The 17,049-nt window shown below is 38.7% G+C and overlaps 1 protein-coding gene across 4 annotated transcripts in view; it reads left to right on the plus strand.

The window, feature by feature from the left end:
• The window catches only part of SATB2 (SATB homeobox 2), a 211,028-nt gene that overhangs the window by 150,641 nt on the left and 43,338 nt on the right, over positions 1 to 17,049 (plus strand). For all 4 annotated transcript variants that reach the window (XM_004458956.4, XM_004458951.4, XM_071216206.1 and 1 more), the window contains one exon: positions 14,041 to 14,238. In XM_004458956.4, the coding sequence (XP_004459013.1) occupies positions 14,041 to 14,238 (198 nt within the window). The remainder of the gene's footprint in view (positions 1 to 14,040; positions 14,239 to 17,049) is intronic.

The following is a 17,049-nucleotide window of genomic DNA, read 5'->3' on the forward strand; positions in this document are numbered from 1 at the left end:
TTTCCAGGAGAAAACACACGTGGGGGAGTCCAAAGTAAGTGCTAGAATCTTGAACAGAAAAAAATAGAAGCTTATCCAGTAAAATTTTTCAGAGTGTGGAGATTGTGGGGAATGTAATGCTCCAGGGAAAAGGGCAGACAGCTGCTTAGGTTTTTATTTCTGAAAGCAGCAACAGTTGATAGGATTTAGTATCTGTTTCAGCTTGTTTAAAGGGACAACTACTGCCCAGTCCCAGAATGGGTTAGGTTGAGGTGTGCTTGTTTATCCCTAGGATGAACAATACCTCATGCAAGGGAGGAAACAAAGTGAGCTAAAGCTTAATTTTGAAGAGTCCTTGATTCTGAGCTTAGTTTCTTCTGTGGCCTTGCATGACAAATGTTTTCACTACTACATATGTAAATGGTAAAGTGGCCCACTATCTCTTTAAAAGATCTGCTATTGTGTACTATAAAGAAAGGAAGTTACTAAATATTGTATTTCTATTTAGCAAGAAGATAATCCAGTTTTCAATAAAAATTACATTTAAAAAATAATAGTTGAATGTTATATTTAGATTAGTTTTATGGTTTGGGTATTAGCCATTCGTACCTGCAGTTTTGCAATAACCTGACGTAAGTTATTTTTCAGATGTTGACAAAAGAAGAGGAATAGACTATCAAGGACCTTTGAAGAGGATTGAGATGTTTGTTTCCCTTTTCAATTTCAATGTAGTTTTCTACATTACTCTTACTCTCTCTTAGTGAAATCAGTGAAATACAGTTTGCTAAGACGTGATGTCCAATCATAGTATGAAATACAGGAAAAGAAAATACCATGGAGCCTTCTTAAACTGTTAAATGCATAAAATCCCATGTACCACATGGCAAAATATAATGAGAGTTGGAGCTGTTAAATGAATAAAGCTGTTAAATGCATAATGCCACTTGGCATAACTACTGTGCATTTAATGGTTTTCCACTGTGTAATAAAGGACATATGTGGTAAATGTGCAGTGAGTATAAAAGCTGCACAATTGATTTTGCAAACCTGCTCCTTAGTCGTGACTTGACGTAAATATCAAAGTTTCACTTGGTCCTTGATTTATAAGAAGCTTTCAAGAAAAACTGAAGATCACGGTCCTGATTCAAAATGCATGTAATCTTCCTGCTGACTTGGCACCATGGCTCTTGGAAATAGTGAAGCCAGCGTCCTGAAATAATTTAGGTGGCTTATTGAAAGCTGTGTTTGCCAATTGGCAGACACTTAGCTCTCCAAAATTTGATGCCTCCTGAAAAAATCAGTAGCCCCTATTTTACTGTACCTGGAGGAAAATCTAGTTCTGGGAATTAACATGCTTGTGGGTGAGATTGCATCTAAGTGAGGATAAAGATGCTTTGAGCTTTTTCTTTTCTTGTTGAAACAATTTTTGTTCTCATTTATGAATAGAGAACCTTAATGTAAATAACTGACTAGATTAACAAATCAAGTGTTAAGTTTTTAAAAAAATGGCACTACCTAACCAAAAAAATGAACTTAACCAATAAGTTTCAAAGGTGATTTAGCATAAGATATTTACTACATTTTATGCATACCAGCAATGGTTTTATAAAAAGCATATTTTGTAAAATCAGTGGCATGACTTGGTGCCTTGCACGTATAGTTAGTTGGTGCATATTCATAAGGTATATATATTAGTGATAGTGGGACTTTCTCCAAGGTACTTAACCTCTCCAAGCTGCAATGGTGAGTGGCCACACCTACTTCACAGATACTTGTGGGCTGAGAACAAAGGTTTTCTCCTCCTTCCCTGCAGCTCCTTCCCTCCTTCTGTTCTTGTTCCTTGGAGGAATTGGAAGTTCTTCATGTAACTAAAGAGGCAAATGCATAGCAAGGATTCTACATTCTCTTGGAGGTGAAATTAGGGGGAAGTTAATTAGGAACTCTATGAATTGGAGTGGGCTCAAGGCCTAGTTCAGAAATGCATTGCAACCCTTCCCCTCCCATTAGAGATTTCTTCTATAATAGAAATAAACCTTCCAGTAAGCCTCATTTACTTCTTGTTGTGAATTGCTGTAATAAGCTATTGAGAATAATACTTAACACTGTACTTTATGTTAGGCAACTTTGAATTTGGGAGTAGGACAAAGATAGGAAAAAATCAGTGAGATTAAAGGTGGTTGGATGTAATGACTGGTGGGTGTTGAGGGCACTGTTTTGGTTGCTGGCACAGAGGAAGGAGAGGCCCAGAAAAGGACCTGAAAAGGGTGACACATTTTACTTTCCCAGTTTTGCCTATAGACTGGTTGCTGAAAATACATGATTGGAAAGTGTGTGTGTGTGTGTGTGTTTCCCTAGTGCATGGGTTACACCTGGATGCATTTATAGGACCATAGACCACTTCTTCTGGCTCAGCTCCAGCTCCTTTGTCATGACAAGGCTAGTCCATTCATTCAGTTGCATTAAATGTCTCTTAATCCTTGCCCCTTTATCCATGGCAGGAGTCAAAGAAAAAAAACAGAAAAAAAAGCCATGAAAATATATGCTTATACACTTTTACCTTTTATTTTTCCTTCATTTTTAATTGGGGATCAATTTAGTTCTTTAGAATGATGTGAGTGTGTGTGTGTGTTTGTGTGTAAATTCTGACGATTATCTTCCTTTGCCTTCTGCAAAATATTAGATCACTGGTCTTCATGGGATAAGATGATACCCTGGTCAGTGATGGTTCTCTGTGATTTCAATATGGCACTTATATACAAAGGGCCATCAGGGAGTGAACAACCCAGCATACAGGCTGTGTGGCCACAGGAACTCCTTGTCTCGCTATAGTTTCTTGTAATCCCCTTACCCTTTTACTCAGATTCTGTAAGACTACTTTTCTCCTTCTTCCTCAGTTGCTGCATATCCCCTGTGATCTGGGAAATGGAATTCCAGAGGGGAGCAAAACCAGTAGTAAGCTGTGGGCGCTCCCATTGCAGTCCTCCAGCACTGGCCATGTATTCTGTGACAAAATTTCCAGCCAAATTTCTCTTCCCAGACATAAATTGCTTCTTTCCCTAGGCTCTACCCCATTGTTTGTCTCATCTCTTTTCCTCTTCTCTCTTTTAGATCCTACAGTATTTCAGCTTGTAGAATTTTGAGAGCAGTCTTGAGTTTGGTTTTTTTTGTTGTTGTTGAAAGAAGAATGAATATTGCTTATAGACCAAAAGATCCAGCTCTGCATATTTACTGTGTTTTCCACGTAGGCCTGGAAATAGAGAAGGGAGAGAAATGGGAAGGGTCTTATTTTTTTTCCCTATTTTGTTACCATTTAAACATAAACAAAGGAACAAAGTCTTCGGAACAACACAGGGCTTGCTTTCTATATTAGAAAGGGTGGAGAGAAGCTGAGACATTTCATTCTTTTCTACCTGTACCAGGGGAAAGAAATAGTCTGGTTGAATCCCAGGTGGTGGTAATTCAAAGAGAAGCAGCCATACCAACCCTAGAAGCTGCAGGGATAAAGGAAAGGAGGTGATCTGGGAACAAACAGGAACCCAGAAGGGAGATGAGACTGGAAGGATGCCCTCTTCTCCACCAAGGTGTAAAGACCCTGCCAATCCTGGAGGTCCTCTCCTGCCATGCTTCCCTTTCCAGACCTACCAGCCACCCTGCCACAAGCTACAGGAGCTACCACTAGGGCCAGGCATGGGAAAATCCTTAATCCTATTTCAGAAATGAGAGAGGGAGGCAGAGTCCCTGATCCCACTGTACCTGGAGAAGATGGGTTTCTGGCTTCCAGTGTGCAATTCTGAAATCGTTTTCCCTATGATCTACATGGTGATTGGGTTTCATTATGTTCTGTATTTCATATCCATTAGTATTATGTAGCTTTTCTTTACTGGCTTTTATGCTTTATCATCATGTTTCTACCAAAATGCATTCCTAGTTCTCAGTGATCGATTTAACAAATTATATTCCTAAGAGGAAAACAAATTATGGTTTAGATGTGGATTATAAGCTCAAATTTTGTGAACATTCTTGCTGATCCTAAAATCTATCCTTTTGGATGGTCTAATTTGCTTGATAGACTAAATTATTTAAAATATAGAGGTCTCTGTGGAAGACCCTTTAAATAAAGCAAAAATAAAGGAAATAAACTTTACATAAAGAAAAATAATGGATATACAATTTGTTTTGTTTCCCTCCTTTGAGGTTTTATGTTATAATCAGTGTATATACTGACACATTTTCTTCATTTATTCATGGGTTACTGTATTAATCTTTGCTTTTGCATCTCTTCTTAAAACTATTCCAGACCACATTTAATTGTACTTATATTTTTTTAAAGAAATAAATGTTATTTTATCATTACTTAAGTATTAACAGGCTCATTTTAGAAAATTGAAAGTAAAGAACACTATAAAGGTGAGAACATGGATAACCCCTACCTTCCACCATCCAGAGATAATTACTATTAACATTTTAGAGTCTTTCCTTCTAATGTATGTGTGTCCATATGTGTACATATGTGTTTTTATCCAATTGAGGTCAGATTGTGCAATATATAATTATAAGGGAAATTAAAACTAACAATTCTTTCTTCCTAAGGCAAGCTTTTCATATAGGAGAGTATATGTTCAAATAATATAAAATATTATCTTTAGTCTCATCACTTAGTTTCTTGGCCTTTACAAAGTATTGCACATGGGTCAAAGTTATGCCACTTTTCACAGCAAATGTTTGGACATTTAAATTATTAAGTTCTTTCTATGGGTGGGTACCTCTCTTTCCTGTTTGGTGGGTTTCTTTGGAACTCAGTCATTTGACAGTCTTACCAAGGATCAGTCTCTACTCTTGTCAAGTAGCAAGAAAATTTAGGGACCAATTTAGGGATTGTCTGTCAAATTAAAATTCAGAGTATATTAATATATTTACACTACAATTGCCATTTGAAAAATATATTAGCCAAGTAGTGAAGAAATTAGTTTTTTCAGAATTACCATATGCCAAAATAAATGGGTACAACATAATGATGCTTGAGCATCAAGTTGAGCTCTCCATTCTTCCTTTTTCTCTCAGCATAATCTCAAAAGATTAGATTCTATTGGGGGATTATCAGCAGAATTTCCCTCTAGATTTCAGTTTTGGATCAACCTCATAGTGAAGAATTAAGTTCTTTTTACCTTCCCTAAAGTAATTATATTAATGTTTCCTTTCCTGACAACTAGCCTTGATGGAAACTCTTAGTTAGATATTAATGAAGATTAATCACAGAATTATATACAGTTTTTAAAATGTGAAAACTCTTAACTCATCAGTAGAGTTTTTGTTTTTAGCACATCTTTTTTTATTGCAGAAATCTTTGAGCTACATTTTGCCTATTCATGACATAGAACCTTCTGAAGTTTACATATGACTTTAAAGCAAATCAGATTAACATTAGCTACCTCACTGAACTCTCCCCAGCTCTCTTGGGAAGACTTTGAGTTAAACCATTGTTCTTAGAGTTGGAGAATGTTGGTATCTAGGAATGGTTCCTACCACTTTGCTCTAGAACAGGGGTTCTTAACCTTTTTTGTTCCACGGACCCCTTTGTCACTCAGGTGAAAACCACATTATACTGTGTATTATTTAATAAATATATCACACACACACCAACATGTTCCTGTAAGAATAAGGTTTTTTTTTAAATTTAAATTCAAGCTCATTGATCCCTTATTAAGAACCCCTGCTCTAGAAACTAGTTAATTGTCTCCCCTTCACAGGACTAGGACTAAGTGAGGTAAGCTAGGACTAGGACCCAAAATTTCAGGAGCCACACACTTTCAGGGCTGTACTCCTTAAATTTTTTGTCCTAGGTGTTACTTGCCTAATCTTTACCCTAGCTCTGATCTCTCAAAAAGGTCTTACCCCTGGTGTTCTATTCTAAATGTCTGGATTTTTTTTTTCCTACACTGATAAGAATTCTCAAAACAATTTGCCTAATATCTAATATGTGTCACTGGAATGTGGATTTTGGACTTGAAGTGAGGGATTGGAAACATGTTGGTTGTTTTTCTGTTTGATAATTTGGCCTAGTACACTTTGCTGTTCATATCTTTCTAATATTTAAATAGTCAAGTATAGGAGTCTAGATTCATTCTTTCTGATAAATGTGGATGGCTTTTTTCAGGTGCATGGTCTCACCCATATATACATGTATATATGTGTATATTTATAAAAAGACATCCCAAAGCTTCATAGTACTATGTAGCTATGTATATCCATATATCTGTGAGAAAGAGGGCAACAGGATTTTATGAAATCCCCTCTTGACTTAAGCTTTTGCTAGCAGAGGGTAAAGTTGTTTTGAAATAAAATTTTCATTACTCTCAATTACAGATAAGATCTCTGTAAGCACATACATAGAAATGTGCAAGACATGTAAGGTAACCCAGAGACAGCTAAAGATTGGTCCCTGTGAAAATATAGTTTAGAACTTAGTGTACAAATTCGAAAAATAAAAAAGAAGTCAATAATTTTTATTTACCATATTCAAGGTATAAAATAATTAACTTTGAACTATAACCAAATGCTTGGCACAAATTTTTTTTCAGGTTTAGATGACTTCCTTGTCAGGAATTCACTGAAGCCCTTGACAAGTCTCCCTTGTAGTTAGCCTTTTATCCATTTCAGTTTTCTTGATTAGGTTATCTTGAATCATTAGAGGGTTTATTTATTTTAATAGACACTTATTGGATTCATGAAAAGAGAATTCGGTGACTAAGAAACAAGTGCTGAATATTATCTGGCTCATTTCACACTTCAGAAGAGTCTCAACCAGCTGAAGAGAAATCCTTTCACAGTTACAAAAGTTTGTTTGGGGACTTTATGTGCTTCCATTTAGAAAGCGAACTGTCTGTGGTTAATAATATGAATTTTCTTTTGAGACACTCAGAAAACATTTCCTTTTGGTTACATATGCTGACATTTTCTATATTGAAGATGTGGGTGAGTAAAAGGCCTTTTACATTTCTATCGCAAGAAGTCTTGAGTCATTCTCCTAAAGAACTGTTCATTTGCTGACTGAATTCATTCACTAGAGTTCCTAGTGGGACAAAGGGGTGAGGGCTACTTACTATTTAGTAGACTGAATTCACCCATAAGCTACTCTGTGGGACCTGCAGTGACTGTGCCAAGGCCCTGACTTCAGGAAGCTCACCTAACAGGAATGAAGTTATTTTCTCTGTCTTGAGATTAGAGCAGGTTGTGAAATTGTGCTTGTCGCTGAGCAAGTCTTGGTTTTTATTTGTTCTGCAATATTATAAAATCTGGAAGATTTTTCATTAACACAGAACGTTAATTTTTTTTTTTTTTTTTAAAGGGAAAAACCATAGGGAGTAGGAGAAGTTGGAGTTATAACTTGTGTCCTGGGGCAAGAAAAACAAGCAACTCAGTACACAGCATTTCAGCACCACGGACAGGAACTCCACTCTTTCTCTCTTTTCTGCCATTGCTGCTCCCCCCCACACTGCCGTCCTCACCCTTCCACCCCCATCTACACAAGCATCACTGCTAGGATTCAAACCAGTACTTGCTGCTCACCAAACTCTTAAAGACTAAGCTCCATTATTGTCTTGTGAAAGACTTCTCTGGTCATTTGAATATTTTCAGTCTTTGGTATGTTGTTTGAAGGATGTGCCATTTTTTTTTTTAACCTTTAAAAATTTTTTATGAGTGAATAGAATACTGCCCTTTCTCATTCATTTGCAATCTATAAGAGCTTTAAAAAAACTCCCGTATGAACAACAGAAAAAAGGAAAAGGAAATGGTTAAAATAGTAACAATTTTAAATGATTGATATAGTTTGGTGTTTATGATATATTCATTTTTTAAGAATGAAAACCCCTAGAGAATGAAGCTTATGAAGTATGTACTTTACCACCAGGGTATTGTAGGTCCTGATTAATACACAACAATAGATTTTACTATTAAAAAAAAAATGTCCAGGGTAGTATAAGTGGTGTTCTTGACTTTACCGTAGTCCCTGTCCTAAAGATTTCTAGTGGAAGGATGGAAGGGAGGAGGAGAAAATGGGAGGGGGAGAAAGAGAAGTAGTAAGAGAGAGAGCATGGGAGAAAGGAAGAAGATTAAGAAATAAATTAAGAAATTCTTAGTTCAATCAGTTAAAAAGCCTTCAATGACTCCCATGATTAAGATGAAATTTCTTTGCATGGTATTATTTATAACCCGACCCCTACCTAGTTGCTTCTGATTTTCTAGATAAGATACTTTTATATGTCCCTGCATTTGCTCTTAATATTATCTCTGTCTGGAATATGTTTCTAAATTACTTCCTCTCCCTACCTGTTGAAATCCAACTTTATCTTTCAAGATATACCCTAAATATCATATTTTCTATGATGAGCTTATTGGTCAGAATTAATCAGCTCCTTGTCAGTGATCCCAATTAAACTTTTAAGTAAAAATAAATAAAGCAAATTAAATGATACATGTAAAGGACCAGCCCACTGAATGGCACACAATAAGGGTGCTCAGTAGAAGAATGTAAACGGAATTAATGTTCTGCAAGACTTCTGTCATTATTTGCAATTTATATAATGCAGAAATCAGATCAACCCGCTTCTTTCATCATGTTTACGCATTATAGTTGGGGAATCAAACCTCAGAACATAGGCCACATTGCCCTTAAAATTAGTTCTCTCCAACAGTAACTCTGAATTTGAGGCTGAAAATCATCCTCTAGACTAATATCTATGCACTCTGATAATTTCAGTTCAATCTCATGGGCACTTATTGAGCACCTGCTATGTGCAAGGAACTATATTCTGCTCTGGGATTGCTAAAACGAGAAAGAAACCATAGCCTGTCTCCTCTTATCAAGAAGCTGACTTTTCTGAAGGGGATGCAGACCTGCCCACCCTAACGATAATAATCATCAAATTGTGAAAGGGTATAAACAAAATGCATTGGGATCATGTGGAGTGAGCAGCCATTTCTCAGAGGAGATCAGGGGAGACCATGTCAACTGAACCTTGACATGTAGCTTCCAGTGGGGGTGAAGGGTTGAGTATGAGATGCTCCAGCCAAGGAAATAAGCTTTGCAGAGCATGAAGATGGGAACGTACCAAGCTTATTCAGGAGACTGTGAGTAATTCACAGTGGCTGGAGCACAAGGTCGGCATAGGAAATGATAGAAGATGAGGTGAAGCCATGAAGGCAAAGTAGGAGCAGATTGTAGTTTTTATTGTTTCCTCTTCTAATGTTCTTGAATTGTGAACGAGAGGTATCTCAGTTAAGTGGATAATCAGTGAAACTAAGAAATACTATGGGGCAATTATTCATTTTCTAAAAAATTAATAGTGCCTTTCTTTAAGAAGCAGACATTCTTAATACATTTGCACCATGATTTGCTTTGTAAATTTAGAGTGACATGAAACTTTTCAGGAACCTGTAGACTGTAAACAAACTCTCTAGATTGGCATGAGTGTTGCCTCACCTGCATGGTTGGAAAGGATGGTCAGAGCCTTTTTTTTTCCTACTGAGGGAAATATATTTGTTTAAGAGGCTGATGTGAGGGCTAAAATGGGATTTTAATCAATATTATTTGCTTATGCACCAAATGCTTGAGAACTCTTTAACCATTGATTGCAAGGAAGGAGTTTCTGTACTCATGTTCCTTCTCTGGGTTCAGTTTTTGAGGTAAAAGAAGGTTTTAATTATGAATTTCTTGGCATTATTACACTAGGATCCATGTATATTTTCTTATAAAAGTTCCAGGTATTCTCTGGATTTTTTTAGCTTTAATTTTAAAGTGATTTTAGACACACAGAAATATTGCAAAATCAGTAAAGTTTCTGTGTATCCCTCACCTAGCTTCTCCTAATACTTGCTAGCCTACTTCATTACCATGGTGCATTTATCATAACTGTGATACTGACATTGTTTCAATACTGTTAACTAAAGACCCTATTTTAATTTCACCAGGTTTTTCCACTTATGTCTTCTTCTGTCCCAGGATCCTGTCCAAGATCCCATATGCATTTAGTTGTTCTTTCTCTTTAGTTCTCTGCAGTCTGTGACATTTCCTCAGTGTTTCCTTATCTTTTATGACCTTATGCTTTTGAAGAGTTCTGATGAGTTATCTTGTTGAATGTCTCACTTTGGGTTCATCTGCTGTTTTCTCATGATTCAACCGATGTTATGCATTTTAGGCAAGACTGTCACAGATAGGATGTCTCCTTCACAGTGCATCATAACACAGGGTTCATGGTGTTGGTATGTCATCACTAGTGATGTTGACCTTGATCACTTGTTCAAGGTGGTTTCTTCTTTGTACTTTAACCCTGATTGCTACTGACAAATAACAACCTAAGAGATCATGGAATGTGGATATGGAAAGGAACTTAGAGACCATCTTTTATAAATCTTCATTTTACATTTAAGGGCCCTGAGACTCCAAGAGGGTAGCTACTCACCTAAAGTAGCCCAGCTAGTTAATGACGTAGCAGGAACGTAGGAGGCAGGTCTCAGGGCTCCAAGTTTAATACTCTCTGTGTTTCCTATCTGTGCTCAAACATTCGTAATTCACTTAGTCTTTGTTTTTACTATACTAAAAAAGCTAAATTGACAATGAATATTCATCCAGCCTTTGGTCAAAACGTACAACCAGACTAAAAGAGAATTCATAGATATGTATATACACCACAGTTCATGGTGCCTGCTCAGAGTGCTAGCCAAGGCTGGAAATCAGATGAACTTCTGTATCAGCATTTCTGAAATGAAAATAATTCTCCTGGAATGCTCCACATAACACATAGGGAACAACAACAAAAAACCTACTTGAGATTTTTAACAGAAAAAGGAGATTTGTTTATTAATAATTCATGAGTTCCCATTGAACATGCACGACAGAAACAGTGCTATTCAATAGAGAATACTGTCATCTGTCACTGTTTTATTTGACATTTACACTTTTTTTTTGCCTGATACTGCAAAACTTTCTTGGATGGCATGCAAAAATTATATAAATGAAAAAATCTCAATGTGGGACTTTTTATGTCTTCTGTGATGGGATTCACTCACATAATATATGTGTGTGTGTTCATGCAACAGCATGGCACTTTCTCCCATGTTCGTTGGCCACCGAACAAGCTAATAAGAGACACTATTGAGAAAACAGAGATAAGCATCCCAAATGGGCTGATGGAAGGACCATGTAAATAAAAAGATGGAGGATGAGATAGGAAGTACAGTGGAAGAATAGATTTCCTGAAGAGAAATATACAATAGGCAAAGCAAGCAAGGGAGTCAGAGTGAGGTGAAAGTAAACCATGACTGCCTCAAGGACAACTGACAAAAATAAATTGCCATTTCAGATACAAAATAAATATTTATAAACGGCATCACAGGGATTCTACCTTTCGGGACTATTGGCATTTAATAGAAGAGTAAGTTAGAGTTAGGAACACCTTGTGATTTTGTGCTACTGTAAGGCTCTTGACAATCTTTCTGCTCTGTAGGTTAGTTATTATTTATAAAAATCACAGAACCAGCTGATACATTCATAAGCTAATTATTGAAGCAGCTGGGTACACATGGTGCAATATGTCCAAGGCTGTGAAGTATCACAGATTTCTTGGGGCCTGCTGTGGTGGGGGTGTGCTGTTGAAGGCTCCATCCCTTAATCTGATCAGCCAAGCAAACACTATGGGGAAACTAGATTAATAACCTTCTAAAGACCATGAATATGCTTCATCTTCAAAACCCTGGTTCCCTTAAACATGCTATTAGCTCAGCTCCATCAGGGACTGGAGGAAGTTCTCTGGTGCCCTAAGAACAGGGTCTTGTTGGCTACCTCCCTGTGCCAGAAATTAATTTGGTTTGCTTATGTCTGCACACATGGTCACACTTGTGTCTAATCTGCTTCCTAATAGCTTCAAGGTCAAGACCTTGCATGTCAGTGGGCAAATTGAGCACTATACTTCTTAAAGACTGACGGCAGCACACAGTCCATAATGCGGCCTGTGGTGTTGTTCTAAGTGATTGTAATGAGTGCAGATTATAACGGCGCTTATCAATCAAACACAGCAATGAATGTTGTGTGAGACATTCCAAGTGTCATAAGTGGAGATACCACTCAGCTGTCACCTGTCTCCTTTCAAGCTGTGGCTTCCCACAATGCAACTCACTTCTCAAGTGGAACAGCAGGTGCTGTCTTCCTTAAGGTCTGGGCAGCTCAGAACTTCATCTCTTAACAGATGTAGGTTTTTGTTTTTATTTTCTGTTAAATGATTGGTCTCCATGCTGTAGCTTCCCCTGGGAGATGTTAAACATACCTGTTTGAAACATTTGAAAGAGTTCAGTTGGAGACTTATTCAGATCTGTGAAAAGACAGAGAAATAGGAGATTATTTTTTCCACAGATGGTTTACTTTCCATTTCAAGAATTCTTTCCCTGTACAAAGAAACCCCTGAGGGAACACTTAGGGACTAGGATGTCTTAAAAATATATTATTTATTTTCTGGTAGGGATACAACATTTCATTGTCTTCCTTTTTCTTGTACATCACACCTTGAAAATCAGCCATTACCTGTTTATCAGTCGAATTAAAAAATACATATATGAAAATACTTGGAAAAACATTTCCAAGCAAATGATTAGATATCTTGTTTTCATTCTTCCTAACCCTCTAACTCTCCCTAGCTCCCAGTTTATTGCAAGAAAAGATCAGGTCTGCGCAAATGTGGCCTCTCACTTGTAAAAACAAGGCAGTGTTGTGTTACAGATTAGTTTATAAATCCCCAGTGGCTTCACAGTTCAGTGCCTACAGCTGCTGCAGATGGGCCTGGGTTTTTGTCTCTTTGCGGTGCTGCAGCCGGCAGTTGAAGGAGAAAATGGAATGATCAGGTTATTAACATGGAGGCCGCGAGGAAGAGGCTGCACAATGAGAACAGCTGGTGTTGCTGCCTTGGCTGATGCAGCGGAGATAATCAAATCTTGCCTTTTTTTTGGGTAAAGGCAGAAGACACAGTGGAGAGTTAGACAAACAACGGCTTGTGATATTATATGGGATTTTATAATGCAAGTCAGGAGTTTTTTGTTGGCTTACGAGTTATGATACAGAATTTGTTGAGGTTTGGGATTTTTTTATTTTAAAAAATCATTTGTTGACTCATGCACCTTTTAAGAAAAATTCTTACTCCTTTGCAAACGGCACAATGTAGGACAGTACTTGTTTTTAAAATTAGCAGTGTCGTTTGGAAATGATGGGGTAGAAAGCTACTGGGTAAAATATTTTGACATGAGTCAGTGAGCGATGTTGACAGCATCCTCTGTATTATTTTCATATAATCCATCATTATTTGCATTGCATTTTCTTTCTCGTGCAGTTGCGAGAGAGAGAACATCCGGATACCAGATTTGGGAGGCAGACATTTGCAGGTGTAACCTGACCAATTGCCCACTTTTCTGCAGGTGTGGCTGTTGCAGGATGGTGAAGGTTAAGAGGGCCTAGAGCCCAGGCATTCAGAGGTGGAGCAAATCTCCATTGTTTTCATTCTAGCCAAGGTTATTGTTTCTATTTTGTGGAGTTACTGATAATTGTATGAATATTCCCTCCCTAGAGAATTCAGTGCTGTGTACACTTAGACATTTTTTCTTCTTTAGAACTTTCCATCTCATAATACATATTGGTTCACCTTCACTCTTTTTTTGGAGTGGAACACTATCCAACTGGGTAACTTAACAAAATTGTAGTTGGCCAACACTAAGAAATGGATAACTTCAGTTGTGCTTGATTATTTTTTACAAAAAACTCTAAGTTAATTGAGAATCTATTTTACAGGATGGGTGATATGGTAATTAACGGTCAAGATTCTTGGGCATTTGTATAACCACCCATGTGGGTATTGGTTGGTTTTCTGAGCCGTCAGGCTGTTTCAATGTCTGTCCAGGTTGGTTGGGCAGTTTTGACAGAAAAATATGGTAAACTGTGAAGACATTTGACTGAAGTTAAGCCCTCCTCTGGCTCCCCTGCACTTTGCAGGTTACCTCAAGTGACCTCCCCTCTATCTTTAGGGCTGGCTGTGCGAATTGCTCCGCTGGAAGGAGAATCCAAGCCCTGAAAACCGTACTCTCTGGGAGAACCTCTGTACCATCCGTCGCTTCCTGAACCTACCCCAACATGAGAGGGACGTGATCTATGAGGAGGAGTCAAGACATCACCATAGCGAACGCATGCAGCATGTGGTCCAGCTGCCCCCGGAGCCTGTGCAGGTCAGCCCGCTTCTCGCTCAGACAACCACACCAACTCCTGTGGGAGGGTGCCTCATGCTCACATCCCTCAGGACAGAAGGCCCCCTTCTCACAGTGGGCATGGGGGGCGGGGTGCAGAGAAAAATGACCAAGTTGAATCCAAAGTAGCTGTTTCCTGAGAGCATTTTCTTGTGCTTGTAAAGGCAGAGTACACATGGAGAGTTCAATTTTCCTATCAGAAAAAATAGTTGCCATTGGTTCATTGTCTAAAGAAAGACTCTGAACTAGCTGATGAATTGATGCAAAGTTCCTCAAGAAATATTTGATTATATTGAGGGAAGGAAATAGCCACGTCTTAGGGAATACCAATGAATTCAGTTGAGCCTTTGAGAGAAATTGTGACAGATTCTTAGAAGTTCCAGATGAGCCTTTGCAGACTGTTTTCTCCTATCTTGAGAAATCTGCCTTCTTTTGAGTTGCCTGCTTTGTTGGTATAGTCTTTGTCTTCAGTGAGAGATATAATATTTCTTTCTGAGAATAATCGCGTTTACTTCCACTTTCTGTGATTTAAAATCAATTACTCTTAGAAAAAAATATTAAGTAGGGTTTCCAAGGTTAGACCCCCTCCAGTTCTGGTCCACAAATTGTTTTGGTAGGTTATGAGATTTTTTCCCCTATTGCTCAATACCACCAGTTCCAACTGCTACTAAACAGGATCCTCCAAGACCTCTGTCTGAATCTCCTTTTGTACCTCAAGAAGAGGAAAGTGGAAACAGGAGTGCACCCATGTGCATACATACGTATAAAGAATGGAAGAGGAGATGAGGGAAATGAAGAAAGGGCAGGACAGAGGAAACAGTTGGGAAAGGATGGGTTGAAATGCCCATCCTTTGAGGTCTGTGCATCTCTTTGTTTCTTGCACCACCCTCACTTGCCTGGGGCGGGGGGGAAGCCAAAAGTTGACAGGTCTATTATGTCACTGTCACTTTGCATCCAAATGTTGATATCTCAGTCAATGCTTTCATACTAGCATTGGGCAGTTTCCAGGACCAGAGTCACACAGTATATTGCCCACACTCTTAGAATCATAGATTTGTAGAGCTAGAAGACACCTGCAAGGCACTGTCCTGAAACATCCACAGTGGACACAGGGTGGGCACGTGCTGAGCACACACAGCTGCTCAGTCGCTGGGCCTGCTTTCCCAGCTCAGATTCTGTGCTTGTTCCCAGGAGGTTGAGCCATGGGACTTAGCACTGTTCAGCATCCACCCTCCCTCTTTCCTCTCTCCACCCTCTCTGCCCGGAAGCCTCCCCCAAACACCAACATATCTCCCTCTAGAAAATTAGGCCAATATATCGAGTCACACAGAGCTGTGGTTTCTAGACCGTGAGATTTAGTAGAAATTAAACTTATGGGTTGAGGGGTATCCAGTATATGTTTACCAACCTTTTATTTGGGAAAATAAATTTATTTGAAAAATTCAAGAAAGTTCCCATTAATTATGAATATTTCTTAAAATAAGATTCTCTTTAATATCAGACAGAGTAATGTAGAGCCTAGAGGCTACCTCAGATACAAGATCTTATACACTTTATAAATTCAGCTTATGAAACACTCTGCTACCTGTATTTCTCATTTTGTTTTTTTTATTTTTTTAAAGATTTTTTTTTAATTTATTTTATTTAATTCCCCCCCCCTCCCCTGGTTGTCTGCTCTTGGTGTCCATCTGCTGCGTCCCGTTTCCCCGTCCGCTTCTGTTGTCGTCAGCGGCACGGCACGGGAAGCGTGGGCGGCGCCACTCCTGGGCAGGCCGCTCTTTCCCTTCACGCCGGGCGGCTCTCCCCACGGGCGCACTCCTTGCGCGTGGGGCTCCCCCACGCGGGGGACACCCTTGCGTGGCACGGCACGGCACTCCTTGCGCGCATCAGCGCCGCGCATGGCCAGCTCCACACGGGTCAAGGAGGCCCGGGGCCCGAACCGCGGACCTCCCACATGGTAGACGGACGCCCTAACCACTGGGCCAAAGTCCGTTTCCCCCTGTATTTCTCATTTTGATGTCACCTGGTGAAACTTCTGTCATGAGCCAGCGTAGAGCCAAGGACTTGCTTCAGGGAACCACTTTGCATGGACTTTTCATTCAGAATCCATCTTAATTCAGTGCAGGTGAGGTAGAAAATATGTGTGAAAAGATGACTTATTCTAGACTTGGATATTTTTACCATAGGGCGATGAAATTTGGAAATTTAGAGAAGTTTGAGGTAAAAATATTAAAACCCATTCTCTTCTGTAGCTGAAGATCTCCCCTTCATTTGGGCAACAACTTCTCTGTCATTCCTGTTTCTAGTCTTTTCCACGTAGTCTCATCTCTTTGACGTCACCGTGTTTAGGTAGCTAAACTTAGTATTTTGTCAACATAATAATTTGTATTTTCATTGACCAGTTGAAGTAAAGTAAATCTTAGCAGATAGCCAATTGATGAGCCTTATTATCTTTTATGTCAGTGTGTCAAAACTAGAGGGTCTTAATGATATTGAGTGGCTAAACAAAACTCAGTCTGTAATTTTCCTTTTCAGTTTTCAGCACTTTGTGGCTATTAACATTATTAATTTGTGATGGCATATCACAGAAAGAAATTTGCTTATTTTATAGAAGAGTATTCCTAGCACTCACATCTTAGCTAAAGAGTGTACACATAAGGTAGTTTTCTCTCCTTTGAATTTGCCTTAGTTGTTAACCTTGATCCCATAAACTACTGTGAAACTCTTCACTTCATTCTATCCTCCCCCAACCCCCCCCCTTTTTTTTAACACTGTGCCTGTCTCTGAATGACA

Source organism: Dasypus novemcinctus, chromosome 7 (assembly GCF_030445035.2).
Source record: "Dasypus novemcinctus isolate mDasNov1 chromosome 7, mDasNov1.1.hap2, whole genome shotgun sequence".
Lineage (NCBI taxonomy): Eukaryota > Metazoa > Chordata > Mammalia > Cingulata > Dasypodidae > Dasypus > Dasypus novemcinctus.